The 21743-nt window shown below is 40.9% G+C and overlaps 1 protein-coding gene across 4 annotated transcripts in view; it reads right to left on the bottom strand.

The window, feature by feature from the left end:
* Positions 1-950: 950 nt before the first annotated feature.
* Positions 951-21743, bottom strand: part of ESR2 (estrogen receptor 2) — a 41299-nt gene continuing 20506 nt past the window's right edge. For 3 of the 4 annotated variants that reach the window (XM_088166154.1, XM_088166155.1, XM_014871353.2), the window contains 5 exons: positions 15447-15746; positions 10483-10621; positions 7754-7887; positions 5343-5517; positions 951-3376 (listed from right to left, as the gene is read on the bottom strand). In XM_088166154.1, coding sequence (XP_088022280.1) covers positions 3187-3376; positions 5343-5517; positions 7754-7887; positions 10483-10621; positions 15447-15746 — 938 coding nt within the window. In that variant the 3' untranslated portion in view covers positions 951-3186. 4 annotated transcript variants of the gene reach the window in all.

Raw genomic sequence — 21743 nt, 5'->3', positions numbered from 1 at the left:
CACTTAAAAGACTTAAAAGGACACTCTCCTTTCATCATAATGATCCCTGTATAGATCTATCATTCAGTCAGTAAGGAATTAACATAATATGACTATGGAAATGTGCATATTTATTTTTTAAAAAAATATTCTAGTGCTTAGTTTGCTGACCTGTCTTAGTTTGCTATTTTATAGGAGCATTTACCCTGTTGAGCACTGTCTCAAGGGAGAATGTTTCAACACATTTACATATCTTTCCCCCACACTCTTCTCTCTGACTGGAAAAATGAGATCACTAAAAATGGATAATTTGAAGGAAGACAGAGGTGTGGAAAAGGTCTCACCTTCCTGGAGACAAAGCATTTCACCTGTCTGAAACCACATTTCTTCAAAAAAAGAGAAAAAAAAACCCAGCCAAGGTTGTTTTACCATCTTGTTCCAGTTCCAGGCTTGAGAGAGGAAACTCAGCATGTTTTCCTTATGTGTGCTGTTAAAGTTTGGCCTTCCCTTCCTTATTTCTTTCATTTTATTTTTTTTAAACTCGTGACAGTTGTCCCTCTTGCCTGAGCCAGGCTTGCTCACGTCTGTGAACATGCCAGAACTGCAGCACGATTTCTCCAAGCAGCAGCAGCAGAAGCTGAGTTCCAGCCAAGCAGGGAAGGAAAGCAATAAACCAGCCCCTCCTCAGAGCCCCTGCAGGTCCTGGGGGCTCCTCTCATCCACACGGAGACTGGAAAAGCCCCAGTATCCAAATGGGAGCACAGTGTGACAGCTCTGCTCACGGCTGGCAGGGACAGGGATGTCCACACCAGGACTGCAGGATCTGAGACAGTCTGGGGGATCCAGAGCCAGAGCAAACCCAACATCTCTGTCAAGGCACCCTCGTTCAGTCACTGCCACACACCTCCCTGTGCTGCTCATCTCCTCATCCCAATAGGAACACAGCCACATCAATGCAGACTCCACAGCTGTTGACTTTCACCCATTTTAAAACACCGTTAGTCACTTTTAATAAAATTATGTTCAACAAGACAAAAAGTAGGTTAAAATCACATCATTTTCCTATTTGCACTGTACTAATAGCAACATATATGAACACCACCACATAGCACAAAACTGCAGCATATCCCTTTTACAGAGTCAATCCACAGCAAATTTCCATTTAGAAGGTAATTTCATGATTTATACCCAGTCTTTCCCATTTTCTCTTCAAAAGGTTTGTTCCAAGATTGTACACAAATTCAACACTTTCAAAGCAAAACAAACAAACAATTCACTTAAACATTTCTTTGAAAAACTGTATTAAACTAAAAGATTACACAGGATAAAGAAAATCAGAGAAAGAGCAACACAACAGGCAGTGAGGCCAGAACACAATCAAGCCTAAGAAATACTGAGACAGGTTTGTTTCACAGCAAAACATCTCTCAAAATGAAAGTACCAATAAATTCCAGACTGTACTCACATTTTTTTCCTTTTTTTCATTGCAAATATTACACATCTTTAGAAGGACATGGCTATATTACAGTTTCTTAAAAACAATAAAAAGGCAGAGAGTAAAAATTTAGATCAGCAGCAGCATCTGGTATAGTACAAGATCAAAACAGACAATAGATGTGTAACTCACTGAAAACCTCCTATAAAAATACTGTCCTTGGCTTTAAAAAACCACCAAGATTAATGGTTTGACTAATATTCAAAATATGCAAATGGTATACTAATCAAAGTCCTTAATGCAAAAGACTTATTGGCTCAAAATAGACTTTTGGTGTGATCCCAATTCATTTCACCATAATGCCCAGAACATGCATGTGCTATATTGAAATGGTTCCATGTAGAGAGACAGTTACCAGAATGAATGATGCCACCCTGCTGATCTCATCATCATCAGCTGAGGTCATCAGCCAGGCCATTTAATCAGTTTTTTTTTTACTCAGTGCAGCTTAACACATGCAGAAATCAGCACAAAAAGAAGGTTTAAACCACTACATCTCCTGTGTAATTCAAACAAGTCATCACACTTGCAAAGCACAGTAGTGCTTTACGTTATCCCCATCTTTACATTATCTTCACATTTACCATTATCCCCATCCTCGCTCTTTGAGGGCTCCTATTAAAGATATGAAGACCACAGCACAAGGTGCCATGCATGCTGAGAACAAGCAAGCAGCAAACCTCAGGGCAGCAGACAAAAACAGATCCCCATCCATGTTCCCATCCAGTGCCTCACCCCCTGCAAGAGGTTTTGGGTGGGCAGGACGTAATTCCACACACCAGTCAAAGGGGTGGGAAGATTTTTTTCTAGCTGGTTTCACAAGGCCTGATCAGCAGATCATATACAAATACAAACAGTTAATATTCACAGAGCAACTTCGTGTACCTAATTATTAGAATAAATTTAACATCATTAATAAATATATAAAACAACATGATAATCTCACAGACAAAACACATTTCAAAGGTCAGTATTGACTGAAATATTCAGACGATTTGGTCGTTGCTTAAAGCACTGAAGAATTATAAGCAGACGATAATGTGAGTGTTAAGAACAGGCTCACAAAATGCAAACTTAAGATCAATTTAAACTTTCTTCAGAGGCCCTGAACTGACCCTAGAAGCTATTCCAAATGACCTTCAAATGAAGGCCACTGCATATTTGAGAATAAGCTCCTTCACACTGTCTGTATCTCGGCACTTTATCTAGATCAGCTGCAGAGCAGGCATTCCCCAGGGACCAGCATACACAGGTAAACATCTGTCCCAAATGACGCTGTTCTACATTTCACACCATCCCGTGATGAAAGAGGACTTTGTTCAGTCAGTGCTTAAAAGTCTTGCTCTGGGAGACAGAGATCAACCTCTCTCCAAGCTTCTCCTGCCATCTCAAACCTGTCCCTTCACCTCTCCCTCTCAGTTCTGCCTCTGAGAAGGAGAGGCAGCAATCCCCTGTCCCACAGTGCTGTTCTGAGGCTTGATTTCATAAGGTGCTTTTGCAGAGTCTCAGAAAAGGCACTACAGCAGTGCAGCTGTTGCAATGTCAGAATCACAGACAGAGGTGAGCTCCCCATGGCCTCTCCCGAGACACTGATGTGCAATTCCAGAAGGGATGAGAACTCACACTAGGTCACACTTCTGCAGCCCCTTCCCAGCAGTTCTGTTTGCTCCCATAGCTCTGAAAAAGCCTCACATTTCCAGGTCTTGACACAATTACTGGGGTTCCCCCTTCCTCAGGCTTTCTCCAGGCTCCATTTGCTCCAGTGGGCCAAACTCAGGGTGTGTGGCCAGGGGCTTCCTTTGCCCCCGGAGGGTGTGAGCATTCAACATCTCCAGCAGCAAGTCATACACTGGCACCACGTTTTTACACTTCATGCTCAGGAGATGCTCCATTCCCTTGTTACTGTGCAGGAGAACAGAAAATAACTCAGCACTCTGGTTCCAAAAATGCAGAGAAGAAAAACACGATCACGGTTTCAAGAGAGCCCCTTTCATTAATTTGGATTTAACAGGATTTAGCTGCTGTAGTCCCTGAGATCACTTACCACTACCAACAGTAACAACATCTCAATATTTTAAGGCTGAATGTTCTACTATTTAGAGAGGCAAGCTTTGTTTTGCACCATACAAATTCTTTCAGGAAATAATTCAGATGTACCAACCTTACTGAAATGAAAGGAAAAACCTCTTGGATGCTGTAAAGGTGGGAGGCCCCAAACTGCAGCTTTATGCAAAAGGGGGATTTACTACATGCAGTTTACTAATGACTACCTACCTCTCCTAGCTGGCTGAGTAGGAAGACCTAATTACCCAGCTAATTTCAAGCACTGTGTTTACTCTCTGCATGTCCAGTGAGAAGATCTTGCAGGTGGTTACAGACAGAAAAGCAATATTTCTGCTATGCAGTAAGACACAATGGCACTGGGTTAGCTTGAGCACTCAGTGCTGTAACCATGGTTTGGACTAAAAATGGCTATTGCCATTGCAGTCACACATATTTACACTCCAGATGCACTCAGGAGTTTGGGGTTGAGATCTAAGGGTGCTTGCTCAACACCAGATCGATCCCAGTGGAACGAGCAGCAGCCAGCCAGCACACAGCTGAGCTGGTGGGTTGGGCTGGGAGGGGGCAATACTTCCAGATAAATGAGGTTCTGCTGCAATTCAAGAGTTATGAATATGTTAATGGGCAAGAAGAAATTGCAGCCCCTCTCCCACACCCAGCTCTCAATTATTTCCAGAACAAAGTCTGACTGACCAGCAGCAAGCAACCTAAAGGCGACAGGACACAAGCAGCCTCCAGACTTTGGCTGAGGGAGACACAGCATAGAAAATCTTGGCTTAAAGAGAAAATATAAAAATTTCACAAAGATTCATGATGTTTGTTCACAGAATGCTAGAATAGCTTCTGCAAAGCTGTGATGTGGAGTCACATCACAGAGCATAATCCAGGTGATGGCAGAGATCAGAGCCACGAGACAGGTTCAGCTCTGGCTGGTGCTGGAGATTTTTCAAGGCCAGCTCTCAAACTCACCCCCAGCCCACTAACTGGCTGTAAAAAGCTGTCTTTCAGCACCATCAGGTCCCTGCTGCTGCCCTTTGCTCTCCCAAGAAGCTTGTTGCAAAGGTGGCCATCCACTTTCCAGTGTCCCTATAGATGTGCCCAGCTCTCCTCTCTGTGCTCCAGCCCATTTCCAGGACATCTTCCCTGGACACACAGTCCAAAGTCAAGCCATGAGACAGCTTAGTCAATAGCTGACCTCTGAGTAATGATTTAAAATGACAAACAGACTGAAAATTAAAACCTCTCTTTATAGGATCCTGCTGGACCATAAGCATAGCTGGACCTCTCAAGGAAGTCCAGGAACTGGAGCCACTTCCCATGGAACAAACAGGAGCCTGACATGCTGTAGTATGAGTCATTTCCCAAAAGCTCTGTGGCTCCACATAAAAGACAACAAATTTTGTCTGGGAAAAACGTGGCCCCCAAATCCACTTTGCTCTACCAAAGCCCACACTGTAGATCCGTTTTGGAGCAGATTTTCATTTTGAATGCACGGGTTTTGATGGCTGGGTGGGATGTTTTTTTGAAAGGCTCAATTTGTGTTATTGTTAAACATTCCAGGCAGACACATAATGAATTATTTAATCTAATAAGGTTAAGATAGCATTTTAATATCATCACATCATTGAGTGCCAGCAAGCAATTGAGTTTACTGCCTGTTTTGTTGTGCTGGGAAGGAAAGCCTCACAGTGAGAGAGGTGAAGAGCAGCACCAGGATTCCCCTGGAGTTCCAGCCACCTCTTTTTTGCTGTAATAAACAAACACTAACACAACACAAGTGCTGCACACACTCTGTAAACTGTACCTGGCGTGTCTAACATGAGAGAGGAGCATCAGCAAATTGGCCAGGCGAGTTGTCTGCTGCTGTGAGGGGATGCCACTCTTGGCAATAACCCACACCAAAGCCTCTGTGACCACGTTGAGCAGGTGGTGCAGTTTCCTGTTGCTTTCAGGTTCCTCTGCTGACAAGGGGAACATGCCTAAACAGAGAAGAGAAAGAAATAGTTGCTGCTTCTTGAGGAAGAACAAAGTGCTACAACTGTAGATTTTTTTTAATATGTAATATTTCAACACAATTAGAGAAGGTAAATTCCCTGACACTCGCCTCAAGACTGTACAAATGATGCTCCATGTGCCACATCAAGCTTGAATTTGATGACCCCATCATTTGCAAAGTGAGCAATTCTCCCAAATCCCCCCAAGACACTCTGCACATAGACCCTTCACTCAGGTCGTGATGTGCTCTCCATTCTCCAGGGTTTTTTCCTCTGTACCTTGTTTTTTCAACTGTTATGAACTATAACATTATGCTTGTTGTAATCCCTTCTTGTTGAAAAAAAACCCTTTTCCCTGAGTATGTAGTAGGGAGGGAGGAGAACATGTCAGTGACACTGCTCAGAGTGACCCAGCTGGTCATGGTCTCCCTGCAGGTCACTGAGGCTGTCACAATACAGCACATGTCTGCAGTGAGAAACCTTGAAAGTCAATAAAAACAAAAAAAGAAAAACACAAAACAAACAAAAAAACCCAACAAACAAACAAAAACCAAAACCTCAAAACTAAAACAAACAAAAACCCCACCAACCCCCCCCCCAAAAAAAAACCCCCACCAAACAAACAAAAAACCAGCTAGAGACTTGGGGGTATGGACAAAGGAAAAAAAAAGTTGTGACTAGGAATTTCTGGAAGCACACAGTAACATTATTGATAAAGCAGAAGAGATGTGAGACCAGGCAAAGAAAAAAATCTCAACAGTCTCTCCAGACATAACTATGAAAGGACAGAGATCCAGAATACCTTGAAAAATAGGGGAAAATTATTAATTTTGTCAAGAAAGGAGAGTAGAAGAAAAGAAAGGACAAATCTTTTGAGACATAAACTTTGAAAAACATGGCTGATGAATGTGGAGTTTGGTTGGGGTTTTTCGGCTGTTTTTTCTGTTGTGGTTATTTCAGGAAAAAAAAAACATTTTTGTTGTCTGTTGAAATAGTGATATCCACAGAATCATAGAATCATCTAGGTTGGAAAAACCTTTAAGATTATCAAGTTCAACCTTTGACCCAGCCATCACTAAACCACATCCCCAAGTGCCACATCTCCACATCTTTTAAATCCCTCCAGGGATGGTGACTCCACCACTTGCCTGGGCAACTTCTTCCAATGCCTGACCACCCTTTTGGTGAAGAAATTGTTCCTAATGTCAAATCTAAACCACTCCTGGTGCAGCTTGAGGCCATTTCCTCTCATCATCATCATGAAATCTCATTTCTTATCATCCTCATCATGGCTTTCCAACCCCTGATCCCCCAGGCTGTGTCACTGCAGGAGGTTTTTGTGGCCAAAGTTGGTCCTGTTGAACCTCATGCTGTTGGTGTTGACCCATCAATCCAGCCTATCCAGATCCTTCTGCAGATCCTTCCTACCCTCCAGCAGATCAACACTCCAACCCAAACAAGTGGGCAGACAAGTGGGATTGCAGCTGGACTGTTCCCATTCAGTCCTGGACTAAGAATTATGCAGCAGCTTCATGCTGAAAGCAGTAGATGTAAATAGTTTAGCTGCTATTTTGTCGTGGGATTTTTTTTTGTCAATATTGACTACAAAATGTTCTGGGGAAAAATACGATTTTTACTGCAGGCTGCCCTAAACTAGCAAACACTTGCCTTGTGAGAGGCTGCAAAGCAAAGCTCCTGTCCTGAAACTCATCTTGCAGAGCTGTTGAGTTCTTCCAGTCATTTCTAACCAACTCATTACCATTAAATAGGAACACTGAATGCCCATTAACCATCACTCAGTTGAGTAACTAGTATTACTAGAATTACTAGAATTACTGGAATTAAGAATTAAGGACAGGTTTGTAGGCCTGTACAGCAACTTACACATGACTGGGATCCAGAGATAGGAGCAAAATTTCCCATTCAAAAGGGCAGATCCACAGCCTGAGCCATGAGCCCCACCTTGTGAGAGTCTATCAGATTTTGGGGTCTTTTATGCAGTTCTTAGAATAGGACATAGCCCCTAAATACAACAAATGATACAGCTTAGAAGTTTCCTGAGCAAAAATCTTTACAATCTATCAGAGACAAGTCCTTTCTTATTATTCTCACCCAATAATTTTTTATCATTTGATATTTGGGCTTTTTGAGGCTGATTTCCCAACCACCCTCAAAATAAAAGGTAGAGTTTGGTGAGTATTAGAGCCAAGCACATACTCACTGGAATTGAGGAGGATCATTGCCTTGACACACAGATACTCCTTGTGCTGCAGCTTCAGCTCTCGGAACCTCGAGGTCATGGCCAGGAGCATATCAAAGATCTCCAAAATTCCCTCTACACATTTCCCCTCATCCCTATGGAAACACATTCAACATGTCACCAAAAAAGTGGAATTAAGGAACTGACTCAGACAGATAAAAGTCAAAGCATGAAGGAAGCTGCTTCTTAGGCCTATCTTATCTCATCTTTGGGAGAATTTAAAAGGCTCTATCATGAAATCTAAATTGAAAATTACACTAGTATGAAAGGTCGGTATTTGTAAGAAAATTATTTTCTCGTTAAAGTGCAAGCAGGATTGACCATAAGTGTGATCACATTTCTGTATCCTCTCAGCCTGTATAATTCTGGATAATCAGTTTGAAATCCTGGAGTGCAGGGCACAGTACCACCTTGAATAATTTTCCAGATTTGTTTCACAAGGAGTTACTCAGAACCAGTAACATAATGTTTCTACCTAATGAAGGCTTCAGAACTTGGTAGAAAAGAAAGACTTCCTAAAATAAGTTGCTTGGAATAACAAGACATTTTTAAAGAATAAAACAACTCCTGTCCCTATCTCCTGGCACTCTTTTCTGTGTAGGTATTGAAAGGTATTTGGGGTTTTGGTGGTTTTGTGGCTTGGTTATTTTTATATTTGCAAGTGTTTACAGAATGCAACTTTCTTCATCTTGGATATGAGAAGTGCTCCTATTTTCAGACCTTAAAAATACCCCAAACAAGTAATTCCTACTTGTTTAAAATTCAGCAGTGGCAAATTTCAAAATACTGAAATTGCGTTCAAGTTTTTTTGTTAGTTTTATTTGTACGTACTGGACTGAAAAAGTGATTAGGCTCTACAAGAGCAGCATTCAAAGGAAGGCTTCTAATTCTCTCTGTAACAGGGATTTTTTCCCCCTGTAATGTTTTTAAGATGAGATAGATTTAAGCACAGCAGTGCAGGAGAATAAAAAATTTACTGGATCCCAAGAGAAAGGTGCTGAGCCTTCAGGCTGGAGGCAGGAACATGCAGGTAACTCCACCTAGGGGCAGCAGGTTCTGCCTGCAAAAAGTATTTTTGATTGGACAGTTTCCTGTGCTCCTCACAGCAAAGAAGAATATTAAGCTTTAGAGAAGGACAGGCAGCTGCCAGATTCAAAACAAGGACAGGGGTTCCAGAGAAATATTGTCTGCAAAGATTATGAATGAAATGAAGGCTCCAGGGAGACCTTGGGGTCTCTTCCAGTGCCTAAAATGTCTCCAAGAGAGCTGGAGAGGGGCTTTGGGCAAGGGCCTGGAGGGACAGGACAAGAGGGAATGGATTCAAATGGAAAGAGAGTAGGTTTAGATTAAAGATTAGGAAGAAACTCTTCCCTGTGAGGGTGCTGAGGCCCTGGCACAGCAGCTGTGGCTGCCCCATCCCTGGGAGTGTTCCAGGCCAGGTTGGATGGGGCTTGGAGCAAGCTGGAACAGTGAAAGGTGTCCCTGCCCATGGCAAGGGGCTGGAATGAGACGATTATTAAGGTCCCTTCCAACCCAAACCATTCCAGGATTCTAAGTTCAACTAAGATAAAGACAATCATGTTACAGACCAGGTTCATATAAGAATATCCTGAATGGAATTACAGCATGCCCAGACACTTGTAAGCTCCCACTCTGCCATGTCTTGAGGAAATGAAGAAATGCATCAAATATTCCTACTCTATTCAGCACATATTAACTCTTGAGCAATTAAATGTATTGTACATTTTCATCAATTTCTGATCATTGCACTGAACAGTGCAGCATGTCCTTGTATTGAATTTTATATGAGCAAATAATATTTATTTCCTCTGTTCTATAAATTTTTTTAAAGAGGTTTTTTTCTTATTAGCCAATTTTGCCTATCTGTATCTACAACAATAATTATTGATTGCAAATCACAGAACTGGTGCAAATCTGAATTTTCCCAGGTTGAAAAGACTAAAAGACATTTTAAGACTACCCAAGAGAGTAGACTGCTTCCCTGACTTTTTACCAATGTGAAGCTCAGGTCAAATCCTTCAAGGGTCTGTAGAAAAACATCCTTAGTAATCCATATTTTCCTTCCTGGTACATGATGCTATGGAAAAATAATCTTTAAACTTGAAAACACCCTGCTGTTGAAAAAATATTCTTAGTATCCAATAGCAAGCTAGAGGTCTTTAAATCCCTCTCAGCTAGTGCTCTAATATTCACTATTATAGCTAACTATGAAGTCTGCTGTAGTGGCAGGAACAAAAACAGGCAGGTAACCTATTTAAAATAATTAAAATATTGCCTGACACTGTATGTTCTTTTTAATGAGGAATGTAGGGACAAATGGACAATGTGGTGCCTTGTGTTCCTGTGTATTGACAGTTTCAGCATCTAGAGACCTGGAAAAAAGGGAGCAAAACCACCAAAAAGATGTGAAAAAATGCAGAGAAACTTCACACTCGGTGCTACAGGAGTTCAGGAATTTGCAAGTTCAACAATGCTTTTAAAGCTTAGCATTCCTTAAATCCCTGAAAGGATGTGGAACCTTAGGACATTATTGTTACAAGCACAAGTAAATGATATTGTTAGATGAAATATTAATCACATCTGCCATGTTTAATTCTCTTCCTCTTACAGTTCACCCCACCTTCAGACATGTTAATATGAAATGTTCTCAAGAAATTCATTCCTCTTACCTGTCTAATACAAGGTCTGGGGCAAAAATCAGTTTCCCAGGATGGTCAATTGATCTCCACATCAAACCAATCATTAGAACTTCCATCCAGCAGCTCTCCAAGAGCCTTACTTGGTCATAGAGGCTGAGATCAATGAAGCCTAAAGTGATGCAAATAGCATAAAACACAACTTGTTTAATGCTCTGTTTTAATAAAGAAAATTAGTATATGAGAAACAAGCAAACAAAAAAAAACCAGAAAGAACTATGGGTTGTAAAGATAAGGGACATCCAAAAGGCCAGGCTGCCATTTCAAATTGGAACAAAAATATTTGCTATTTTCATCTTCCACAAGATGTTTGGAATAAAGCAGAGTGGTGTTTTAGTGCAATTAGTCCCTTACACCTGGTGAAACTCAGGTGACTGCAGAGTCACCTCCTTTATGTTCTTGTTCTAAAAGAAGAGAGATGTTAGAATAAATATTGTGAGGGTGAGGCCCTGGCACAGGGTGCCCAGAGTTGTGGCTGCTCCATCCCTGGGAGTGTTCAAGGCCAGGTTGGATGGAGCTTGGAGCAACCTGGTCTAGGGGAAAGTGCCCCTACCCATGGCACGGGGTTGGAACAAGGGGATCTTTAAGGTCCCTTCCAACCCAACTCATTCCATGATTCTATCATTCTGATTCCCAGAACTTTAAAAAAAAAAAAAAAAAAAAAAAAAAAAAAAAAAAAAAAAAAAGAGATATAAAATTTACACACTCCAAACCGAAAGACCAGAAGTGTAAATTATCAAAACATGAGTGGGAAAACAGACTGCTCAGTCAAGGAGGAAAACACAGATATGATGAAGAGCTGCTCAGTGATCCAAAACAAGATCAGGCCACAGTTTTCAAAGCTGAGCTTCTTTAGCTCAGGCCTTTGCCAAAGGTGCTCCATTTTTAGATCAGCTGGCATCTCTGACACTGCATGGTGACAAATCCTGGCCAGGGCAGACAGGTTTCCTGAAGTTTTTCCCAGTTCTCTGAGGTCTTAAAATGCACACAAGGCATTTGGGTTGCTTTAGCTGACAAAGAATCTCTCTGTCAGTAATTTATACAAATGCTTCTTGTATTTTTAATCTTATTACACTACTCAGCTGGAAGATAGTCAGTGACAATGAACTGGGCAATGCTCACTTTTATCATCACTGAATGTGCTGCTTTTCAAAGCTGGTACAGCCTTACCTCTGATTTTATAAGGGTAAAGAGGAGCCTGGGAGTGGCACCTTCCCTCCTGGATTCCACTGTCACAGAATTTACTACAGAATGCACAGCCAATAATAGATTATCTGCCACACACACTCGTAATTTAAAACTGCTTTTGGGAAAATATTCGGGGAAGTGTGAAATAGTACAAAACCTGACAGTGTCAGTTTCCTGGGAAACAACAGCCCAAAGACATTTCAGAGTATATTTAAATAAACATTTACACCTGCATGTACTGATTTCTCTAGCATAAACAAGGAATTATCAGGTTTTAAAACTCTCTCGGTTGAGTGAGATGTCAGACCAAGTCCAAGGGTTAAATCTAGAGGTTCTTGAAATCCAGATTTATCACGGATGTCATCTGCTAAATTCGCATTACCAGCAGCAGCAGTAGGAGCTGTGGCCATTGAGCAGAGCTGTCAGAAGGACTCCACTTCTCTTTTTCATAACAATCCCATGTTCCAAAGGTCCAGGACAGCAAACCACCACCAAGCTTTCACTGCAGTGTCAGGAGCCCCATTTAATTTCCTCCAGACTACATTAAACTAATAATTTTTCTCTGACTGTATTACACATCCTTTGGATTGTTGGGCTCTATTCCTTATAATTTAATTATAATTGCTAAGACAGACAAGAAAAAAAGCTTGTGCTGGATGTGTGGAAACTAGAAAAAGACACACTGCTCTGGTCAACATTACACTAGGCTGCATAAGGACTCCAAATTTCAATATTGTGACAGCACCCTATCGATTTGCAATACAGGTTCAGCAATGAACCATGTCAAACTCTTTTAGACTAGGTCAACAAAGCAAGAGGCAATTATAGAAGCTGTGTTCTGCTGCCTGACAAGTGAGAATTAAAATACTTGGAATTCAGAAGGGAAAAATATCCAGATGTCAGCTTCTATTTTACTGAGCAACAAAAAAAATATACTTCATTAGGCTGAAAGTCCAGAACAAAAATACAGCCACTGAGTAAAATTCATAACTGTCATTAAATATTAAATATGAAAAACCCACAAAATACAAACATGCTTTTTTCCTATTTATAGAAAAAGTTACTGTGAATGAAATAAGGAAAAATATTTTTTTTCACCTCCAGTGAGTGTCAAAATATCCAATAATAACTTAGAGATGAAAATGGGCTTCTAGCCTAGGTAAACAAAAGCAAATATTCAGCTTTTCAGAAAGTAAAATTACTGCTCACTGGGCCATTAGTCAAAAACTCTCTATTTTTTCCTAAGACATTACCTCCAGGAACCAGGCAGAGATGGACATGATTACTTTCAAGCAAGACTTTTTGAAAAATAAAATTCCATGTCCTGAGCTTTAGTCATCACAGCTTTTTAATGGAAAACAAAAAATCCAACAAAAATATCCACATTGAAGTTACTGCCATGTAAAATGTCAGTGTCATTTATAATTGAGTGCATATTAAACATCACATCTATTAATGGCATTGCTCTAAAATGCTGTATATTTCTGTTCTCTGTAGTAGGAGTGATCAGAAAAAAAACCCAGAGACAACAAAGTGTCAGCATTCCCAGGAATTGTTTTGAAGGGGTTTGACTGCTTCAATGGCTTTTCTTCATACAGTTATCTTACTGCCAATAAAATGTTTTTATTTCTGGCAAACTAAAAATGACTGATGCCAAAATGGAAGCTGGTTTAGAAACTCATCTTGTGAAAAATAAAAATAATTAATCTTAACTGGCTGAGGACTTGGGTTTGTGCATTTGTTTTTTTAAAAAAATTCTCAGAGTTAAAAATAGAAATTAATAATAATCAGAAAATTGAAAAAGGTTGGGGGTGTTTCCCACTGAAATATTGGTTCAAATGAGGTCATTTTCTACGACTGATTTTCCTTTACATTTCACTTCCTACCATATAAACACAACTAAATGGAGTCCTCTGAAATGACACCTTTTAATCACATTTTTATTATTAGACAAGAAAGTATAGCAATAGATATAATTTAACCCCTTATGGTTACTTACTTCACAGTTATTTTCAGAGTTTTTTCAGCCACAAAAATAAGTCTAAAGGGTTTGGTCTCTCAGCTTTAAAACATCCCACATTAAGAGCAAAACCATCACCACATTGCAGATGTGCAGCGTGCTTTGAGGTGCTCTGGGATGCAAACATCTCCTCCCCAGCAGCTGAGCAGCTGGCCTGGAATCTGCACACCCCAAAACCATCACACCTGGACCCTCCAACACAGAGTCTGAGACTGCTGTGCCCTGGGAGCTGCTCAGCAGCTGGAGCTGGAAGCACATCAGCCACTCCACCTAGACATGAAATAGGATGCGCTTCCCTGGCCGCTGAATTCCTAATTTAAGGATTAAGTGAAATGTTCTCCTGCAGGTTTGCTCCCTGCACTGTGCACACGCTGTGTTTCTGGAGGGAAGGGTTCCTGCCATGTTTCCCATGTGTGTTCTCAGCAGCAGCAGCTCTTTACAGAGCACACCAGCACGCTCTGAACCCTTCAGCACTAAATCCAGGAGAGGATCCATGGAGTGCTGGCTCCCAGCAGAACACTCTGTCTGAAGCTCAGGATCAAACCCCATACTGCTATGAGTCCACCAATTATTCCCTGCTTTTAGCTCACTTTTAGTTTTTATTCTGCCTGTTTTAGTCAGGGTACTTCATGTAGAAGGAACTGCAAATGCTCACCGTTTCTGGTTTGTGAGAAGTGAAATGGTTCATTGCCATGATGCCATGGACATATTTGAGACATTCCAGGCAGTTGTACTGCAGTGCATGCTCTGGGTGCTGCCAATAACTGAAAGAACACTTACTGATTTTTGTTTTGAAGGAGTGCACATGATAAATCTGAAATCAATCCTGAGCACCACTGATGTTTTTCTGTTGCAGCTCTGTCAAATGAAATGATTGCAGACACCCAGGACTTGGACACCCTTCAGTTATCACCAGCTGGGAAAAATGGATTTGTAAAGGATTCTCAAAGCCTGACTAAAAGCTCCCACAGTCTTGTACATCTGTATGCAAACTCTGAGATAAGGCATGCTGACTTTAAAAGGCCATGGAATACAGAAGACATTGTTGAGAGAGAGATTGAACAAGAAACAAGTTTCAAACTATGGCCTTGCAAAAAGACCAGATATTTTGGAGAATTAGAACTGTGAAAAATGCATTGTAGCAAGACCACTTGGGGTAAAATAATAGGTGATTAGTGTTAGAAGTATTAGTATTGTGTGACAAAAGCTTATAGGCTGAAAAATATTTATAAGGTATTGTAACCAGGAAATAATGTGGTTTCTGATTGGATGGCATAGAGTTTTACATCTCTTATGTTTCACCCTTCAATGAGATTGATAATGGAATAAAATACATTAAAACACATCTCAGTTGTCCCATCTCTGTAGAGCTGGGATTTTCCAACAACCAACTACTAGAAACCTTCTATCAGGACTCAAGGAAAAGCTTGGTGGTAAATGAACCTTCTAAATCAGCTTAATCAGGTATTTACAGCTGAGGTAGAAATTACATGCAACACCACCTCTGCTTTGTAACAAAATGAACGAGTATTTGAGTAAGAACAGACAGCAAGCTAAGGGTTATATTGTGTCTAAATCAAAAAACAATAAGCAATGAGCAATAAACTCTCCATCACTTGGGATAGAATGCGCAACTTTCACACCACGCGCTTACTGCGCTGCAGAGGGGAACTCATTGACGGTAAAACCATTGATGGAAATAAATCAAAACCAAGCCTGAATGTCTCACCAGGAATCTTCTTGGCCCAGCCGATCATGTGCACCAGCTCCTTGTCCGCCAGCTTGGTCAGGGACATCATCATGGAGGCCTCGGTGAAGGGTTTGCTGGGCCGGCTCACCAGCACGTGGGGCGGCTCGGCCTCCAGCAGCGTCAGCACGAACTGCTCGGGGCTGACGGTGCTCAGCAGGATCTCCTTCACCCGCGTGGCTGCCTCACTGTATCTCCTGGCTCTGCCCAGGCAGTGCACCCGCTCCTCGGCGCCGCGGTGGCTCCGCAGGATCCGGTACCCGCAGCGCTCCCTTCTCGAGCCTGGCGATGAATCGTGGTTTTAAAGAGTTAGGATTTCGGCTGAGGGTAGAAGCGATTTCCGTGACCAAGATGTAAGTTAGGTCGGCAAATGGCAGGTTAATGAGCGTTAGATGCTTAGGCTAGAGCTAAGTGTTACATTGTTTACTGCTATGAGCTTGCGTATAGAAGAAAGTAAAGTGAACCATTCTAAGAACAAGACCAAAACCAGTAAGAACAATGGCCAGCACCTGGACTGTGTACAAAGTACAGGGCCTTGGATTATGCCAGAGGGACACCAAGACCTGATGAAGACTCTCCTGACTTCATCCTTTGAGACCACTGACCCATTTCGAGACCACCAACCCAATTCAAGAGAAGAATTGCACACTCGTGAAGGACTAATAGCCTCATGTGGATGCTGGTGAGAGCCAGGGAAAACAGTTTGTGTTTTCCCAAGCTACTCAAAGGAAAACAGAAGGGAAAAAGTTAATAACAAAATTTAGCACCTGGAGTTGTGGACAGGAGGAGTGCGTGAGGAACGCGGCGTTTTGGTAAGAGCATGTTTACAAGAGGTGTTGCCTTCCTTGGACCAATGAGCTTATTCTATCCTTGGTTCAGGGAACCAGTCTATAAAAACGTGCCTGAAAAATTGCCAAAAACTTCTGCAATAAATCACTTCTTCTGCTTTCTGGATGAAGTCTGTGTTGCTGTATTTTTTTAGCCACTCCCTAGCCTTACAGAAACAGCTTTATTTTAATATCAAATGGGGATGGGAGGTGCTGGGGTTATGCATGTGTATTGTATGTAAGATCTTGGGGAATAAATAGATGGCAAAGAACCTTGTTTGGGGTGGTCACACCTTTGGGAGGTGACTCCTTTGCCGCTTGCCAGTAAATAAACATACCACTTTGTAACTTGAATTAGTTAGAGGGTCTTTGTCCATGATCATATTGGTTTTTAATGATTCAGTGACAGGCATGTGGTTGCATTGGAGGGGTTTGCCCACAGGATTTTCCTCCCTTAAACCCAAATATTCGGGGAGAACATTCTTTAATTTTGGATGTTCTAATATGTAACATTACGTTTCTAGGACATTCATCACAGACTTAACTTTGTCCCCACTGACTTCAGCTGAAGGGTTTTGTTTATTATACTAAACAAAAATAAAAATGTTTGGATCTGAACTTCGGTTTAAAAGTCTAGTCCAACGGAAAACTCCCATTGACATCAAAAAGATAAAAATCAGATCTTTAAAGGCAAATAAAGATAGCTGATTGTAAATTTTGTTTTATATGCAAACTGGGAAATAGAAGACTTGAAAGTCTGGACCACGTTACAGATTAAATGCCTCAGGGACAAGCACAGCTGGGCCTCAGAGTTAGCTGGGTGTTCAGCCAGGGTTTCACAAGATTCAACCCATTTTCTCCCCATGCCCCAGAAAGTCAGAAGGAGTCTCTCCAAAGGGAATTCAGATATCTACAACTAAGAGCAAACACCCTATGGAGTGGAGTTCTGTCTGCAGAGGGCTATTTCTGTTGCAAAGAGCAGTCCTTTACATTCCCAGATTTAAATAGTTGTTCATTCTGACAAATGTAAACATTGTCCAATTCTTGGTCAGTGTTATTGGTAGTATCACTGTTACCTGTTTTTTGCATAGCTTCCAAGGTAAGAGTCTAGAAGCTTCTCCAAAACCATAATATTAATGAAAACCATAATATTCATAAAAATACTCAGTTATAATTCTACTTCATCTAGCAAAGAGGTCCAATCATTAACCAAATTAAAAACAATGGCTGTGGGGACACAAAAAGTTAATTTCCAATACTGTTGACAAGGCTTTGTCTTGCTGAATAAGATGCTGGGTGAATGCACACTCAGTATCATGTGGCAGAGGAACCTCAGGGGGAGGTGGCTGCTCAGGTCACAGTCCTGTCACATCTTCAGCAGCTGTCAAACAGCATTTGGGTCAGTCTGTGGGAGGGCTGAATGCAAAGGCCAGTCAGGAACAACCTGACTGAATAAGGACCAGCAGAGTCTTCCAGGACTTTTAGGATGTGGACATTTCAGTTGCCCATGGCTCTCAGTCTCTGACTTGCTGCCTGTTCAGTAAACCATGTTGGATGCAGGAGAAAGTTAAAGAAGTTCTCATTAAACAAGTTCTCAAGATTGGAGAACACACTTTCCCTGGAAACCCAAGAGATTGGAGAAGACCAACAGGCAAAGCTGGTTCAATGAACAGACTTCAGGCACAGAGCTATCCAAGTGGGACAAGACATTTGGTACTGGAAGCATTTTTCAGCTGCAAGTCCAGCTTAAGGCCTGCACAATTTGGAGAAAATATGGTTTTGCAACTTTGAAAAACATGTGGGTATGATGAAATGGGCTGAATGAAAACAGGATATTTGCACCAAAAAATGAGGGAAATAAATAATTTGTAGAATCAAATGTTTAGCTAAATGACAACTAGCTAGAAGTTGCCATAAGAGATGAACAGCAACTAAGGGAAGACAACATACCAGCAGAGACAGTCAGAATGTGAGACAGTATCTTATGTAGATTCATGGAATGAAACTTGATGAAAATACCCAAAAAAGGTTCTCTGAAAAACTACAGAAGTAACAAATCAATTTCTTCCACCATCAGTCTGAGCAAATCCTTCCTGAAGAGAGTCAAAGGCCACCAAGGCATAGACTATTTTCTACAAAGACACCTGGATAATGTAGTGAACTCTGTGCTAAGCCTCATTTCTTGACTAATGCACAAAGGTCAAGAGGAAAATCTTGAAGTGGTTTGTGAGCTTCCAAAAAGCAGAATGGCACAGTGGGCTGCAGACTGCTCTGAAATCATGTAATGCACAGAAAATACGTGCTTTCCATCAGGGAAGACAAAAAGTAAAGGCTGAGAGTGAAGTAGGCAATGGGAATGAGAGTAGAGCTGGAGACAGATGAGGAGATGCCCAGGTACCAGGGTGCTCTGCCTGCAGAGATGCACGGCTCTGATCTCCACAGCATGGGAGAGACCACAACCACAAAGAAAGAAAGCACATTGTTTTCACTATTTAGAAAGCTGAAGCACATTTCACAGGGGCACCTTGATATACAGAACAAGAAAAACAGCAGAGGGAATAAAAGTCAAGTCTGTGCAATGAGTTATCTGAGTTATCCTTTCCAATTCCCTGTTGTAAAGATCTTTAAATAACATTTTGTAGCCTATAAATATAAATTTGAGCTTATATAATTGTACAGAAAATATAAACACGCAGGTAGTTGAGCAAATACTTTAATGAATATCAAAGAAATCAAATTTAAAAGCAATTTTAAAAGTACTGCAGCATTCTGTTCTAATTGACAAAATCTTGAACAATTTCCATCTGCACAGCTGCACTCAGTGCTCCATCTAAAGATAATTCAGTCTGGTTATGATTTTGAGAGTATTAAAGGTCTCAAGACTTCTGGAGGGTTCTTACTGGGAACTAGCAAACCCCCTTAAATGACTTTTGGTTATTTAACTGAATCAAGTTTCTTATATAACCAGCTCTTATTATATAAAATATGCTCCATTTAAAACATAAACCAAATTTCTATAATTACATTACCAGTGCAGAAGGCCAAACTAGGAATATTAAAAAAACCCAAAACCTTGCTGTATAAAAACTGCATAAAAAACTTGCTACTAAAGAAAATATAACTGATGACAAAAACAAGGTGGGAAAAAACCCAACCAAAGCAGATTCTGAGTTATTTGTGGTATTTTTTAGTCACCATATATTGCCAAGGCAGAAGCATAACTGTTAGTAAAAGTATATATTATAACTTATAACTAATTATAATGTTTTAAGCCTAGCATTTTGCTTAAATAGATATAGAGATGTGGATCAATGTGTGTACAGGCAGAAGAATAAAATACAGCTTCCCAGATTAGGGGCTATCTTTGACTTTACCACAAACGCCCTAACTGTACTTCATATCTAATATTCATTTCTATAAAGGTAATTCAGGCAATTGCAGAAGTGCAAAATGATCAAATTCCTCATTCTTCCTACCACACTTTCCTTATTTAGAGCAATTTTGTGCAAGAAAATTGCTGTATTCAGTAGAGAATGCTGGACCAAGGGCAAGACCTTGAGCTACATCACCACAGACCACAAGTAAATGACCCCAAGATATAAGAAATAAGGCATTGAAAAAAGGTCATTAAAATGAGCCTGTTGTTCACTTAGCCATGGACAAGCCACAGCAGGTATTACTGGCAATGAAATACACTACTTTTCAAGCTTTGCAAATTCTCTGAAAATCACAAATACTGTCTGATATGATGGGCAGTTACATGGTATTTTGCCCTTCATATTGATTTTGGTCCTGGCAATGGCTCATATAACCAACCAGTTCTGTAGCAACTGAAGATTCTACCACTGAACATTTTATAATCAGTTTTTGAAAGTGTGTGAGCTTAAAACTGGCTCCAGTACACATTGATAAATCATTATCACTCCAGTCACCTTTGAAAGCAAATGTAAGTGTTCTGGTGAGTACATATTCCAGAGCAGACTCTCAAATTGAATTCTCAAGAGCAGAGCCACTGACAAAGGAGCTGCCATCTGCCTGTGTGCACACGAGAACATGAGGCGAAATTATAGTGACTGTTATAAAAGCTGAAATGTAATTAATACATCTGATGTCCAGAGAATGTCTTGAAACATTTTGTCCCCACTTATTTTCTGTGTGAAAACTGCACACAGCAGCAACACACAGGAGAAAGAGCCAAAGCCTGAACCAGCCCACAGAGAAATCTGTTTTCCTTCCTGCAAACTTGTCAAATGATGCCAGCATTCAAGAGCAGCATCCCTCCATCACTTTTGAGTGTGGCCTCTCAGCCTCCCCACTCAGGGCTGAAAGGAGCTTTATCTTTGGAACAATTTCAACATGTTGAGAACTGACACATGGGAGCAGGGCAGAGGAGGGAAACAGGAGTCAGGGAAATGAAAAGTCCCTGTGAAAGGTCTATTTGAGCCTCGGGAAGAAAACCAAAAGCAAAAGAAGGCATAGCTGCTCCAAGAGTGAAGTGATGAAGCAACTCCCCTCTTCCCCACTGCCTTTGACAAACAGCAGAAGTCCATTTCAGCACCACAGGTAAACACCAGAAAGTTCCAAGGGAAGATTAGTTTTATCCTGATCTGTTTTATTCAAGTTTCCTGGGCGGAGTTTCTTGCAGTCTTTCTGTTTTCTTAGTTCCTGATGACAGTGTAATTTTTTTGGTAATTATTTTTTTACCACTGTTAGGAGTCTTTCTGCCAAACTTTAGCAGTAGCTTCCTTGTTTGGAACAGCAGGGAACATGGATTTCCTGCAGAGGAATTGCCAGATGCAATGTCTACAACCCTTGTGCTTTGCTTTGGCACTGATGGTATATTTCATAAGAAAATCCAATATTACCTTAATACAAGGCACCCCCAAGCTAGCCTTCACCAAAATACTTGTGGCTTGTTGGGCTGACTTCTTAACATTTCTGAAGGCAATGACATCCAAGAGAATTCCTGACCAAGAAGATGTGGAGCAACATTTCTCTGCCATCTCCTACTGTATGGAAGATGGTCTGTACTGCTTAAACACATTTAGGCACAGAAATGTATGTTTTAAACACACAAGTACCTGTGGGTAGGTTTTCCCTCGAGTTGTCTATTGATAATATGCAAAGTGAGGATTTAAAGATATGGGAATGGTGCTGAGATTTTATGAACAGGTGTCGTAAACTACAAAGTGGTAATTGAACTTCTTTTATCACTTCTGCTTGACACAAGTCTCCACTGAGCAAAAATGCACTCACAAACCATTCTGTCCATCCAGGGCTTTGGCAGATGTGAACCAATCCTTTCTCTAAGTGACCTCAGAAAGGAGCAGAGATGCAGAAAAGCCTTCATTAAAAACAAAGTGTTCTCTTTTATGGCTTTCTACATAAAAAGTTTTTATTAAATCACAGTTCTTGGGAGAAAACGTCTGAGAGATAATCACTCTGGTCTGCA

This window comes from Sturnus vulgaris, chromosome 6 (genome assembly GCF_052056855.1).
Source record: "Sturnus vulgaris isolate bStuVul1 chromosome 6, bStuVul1.hap1, whole genome shotgun sequence".
Taxonomy (NCBI): Eukaryota; Metazoa; Chordata; class Aves; order Passeriformes; family Sturnidae; genus Sturnus; species Sturnus vulgaris.
Note: the sequence above shows the minus strand (reverse complement) of the source record. Positions and strands in the feature narration are given on the sequence as shown.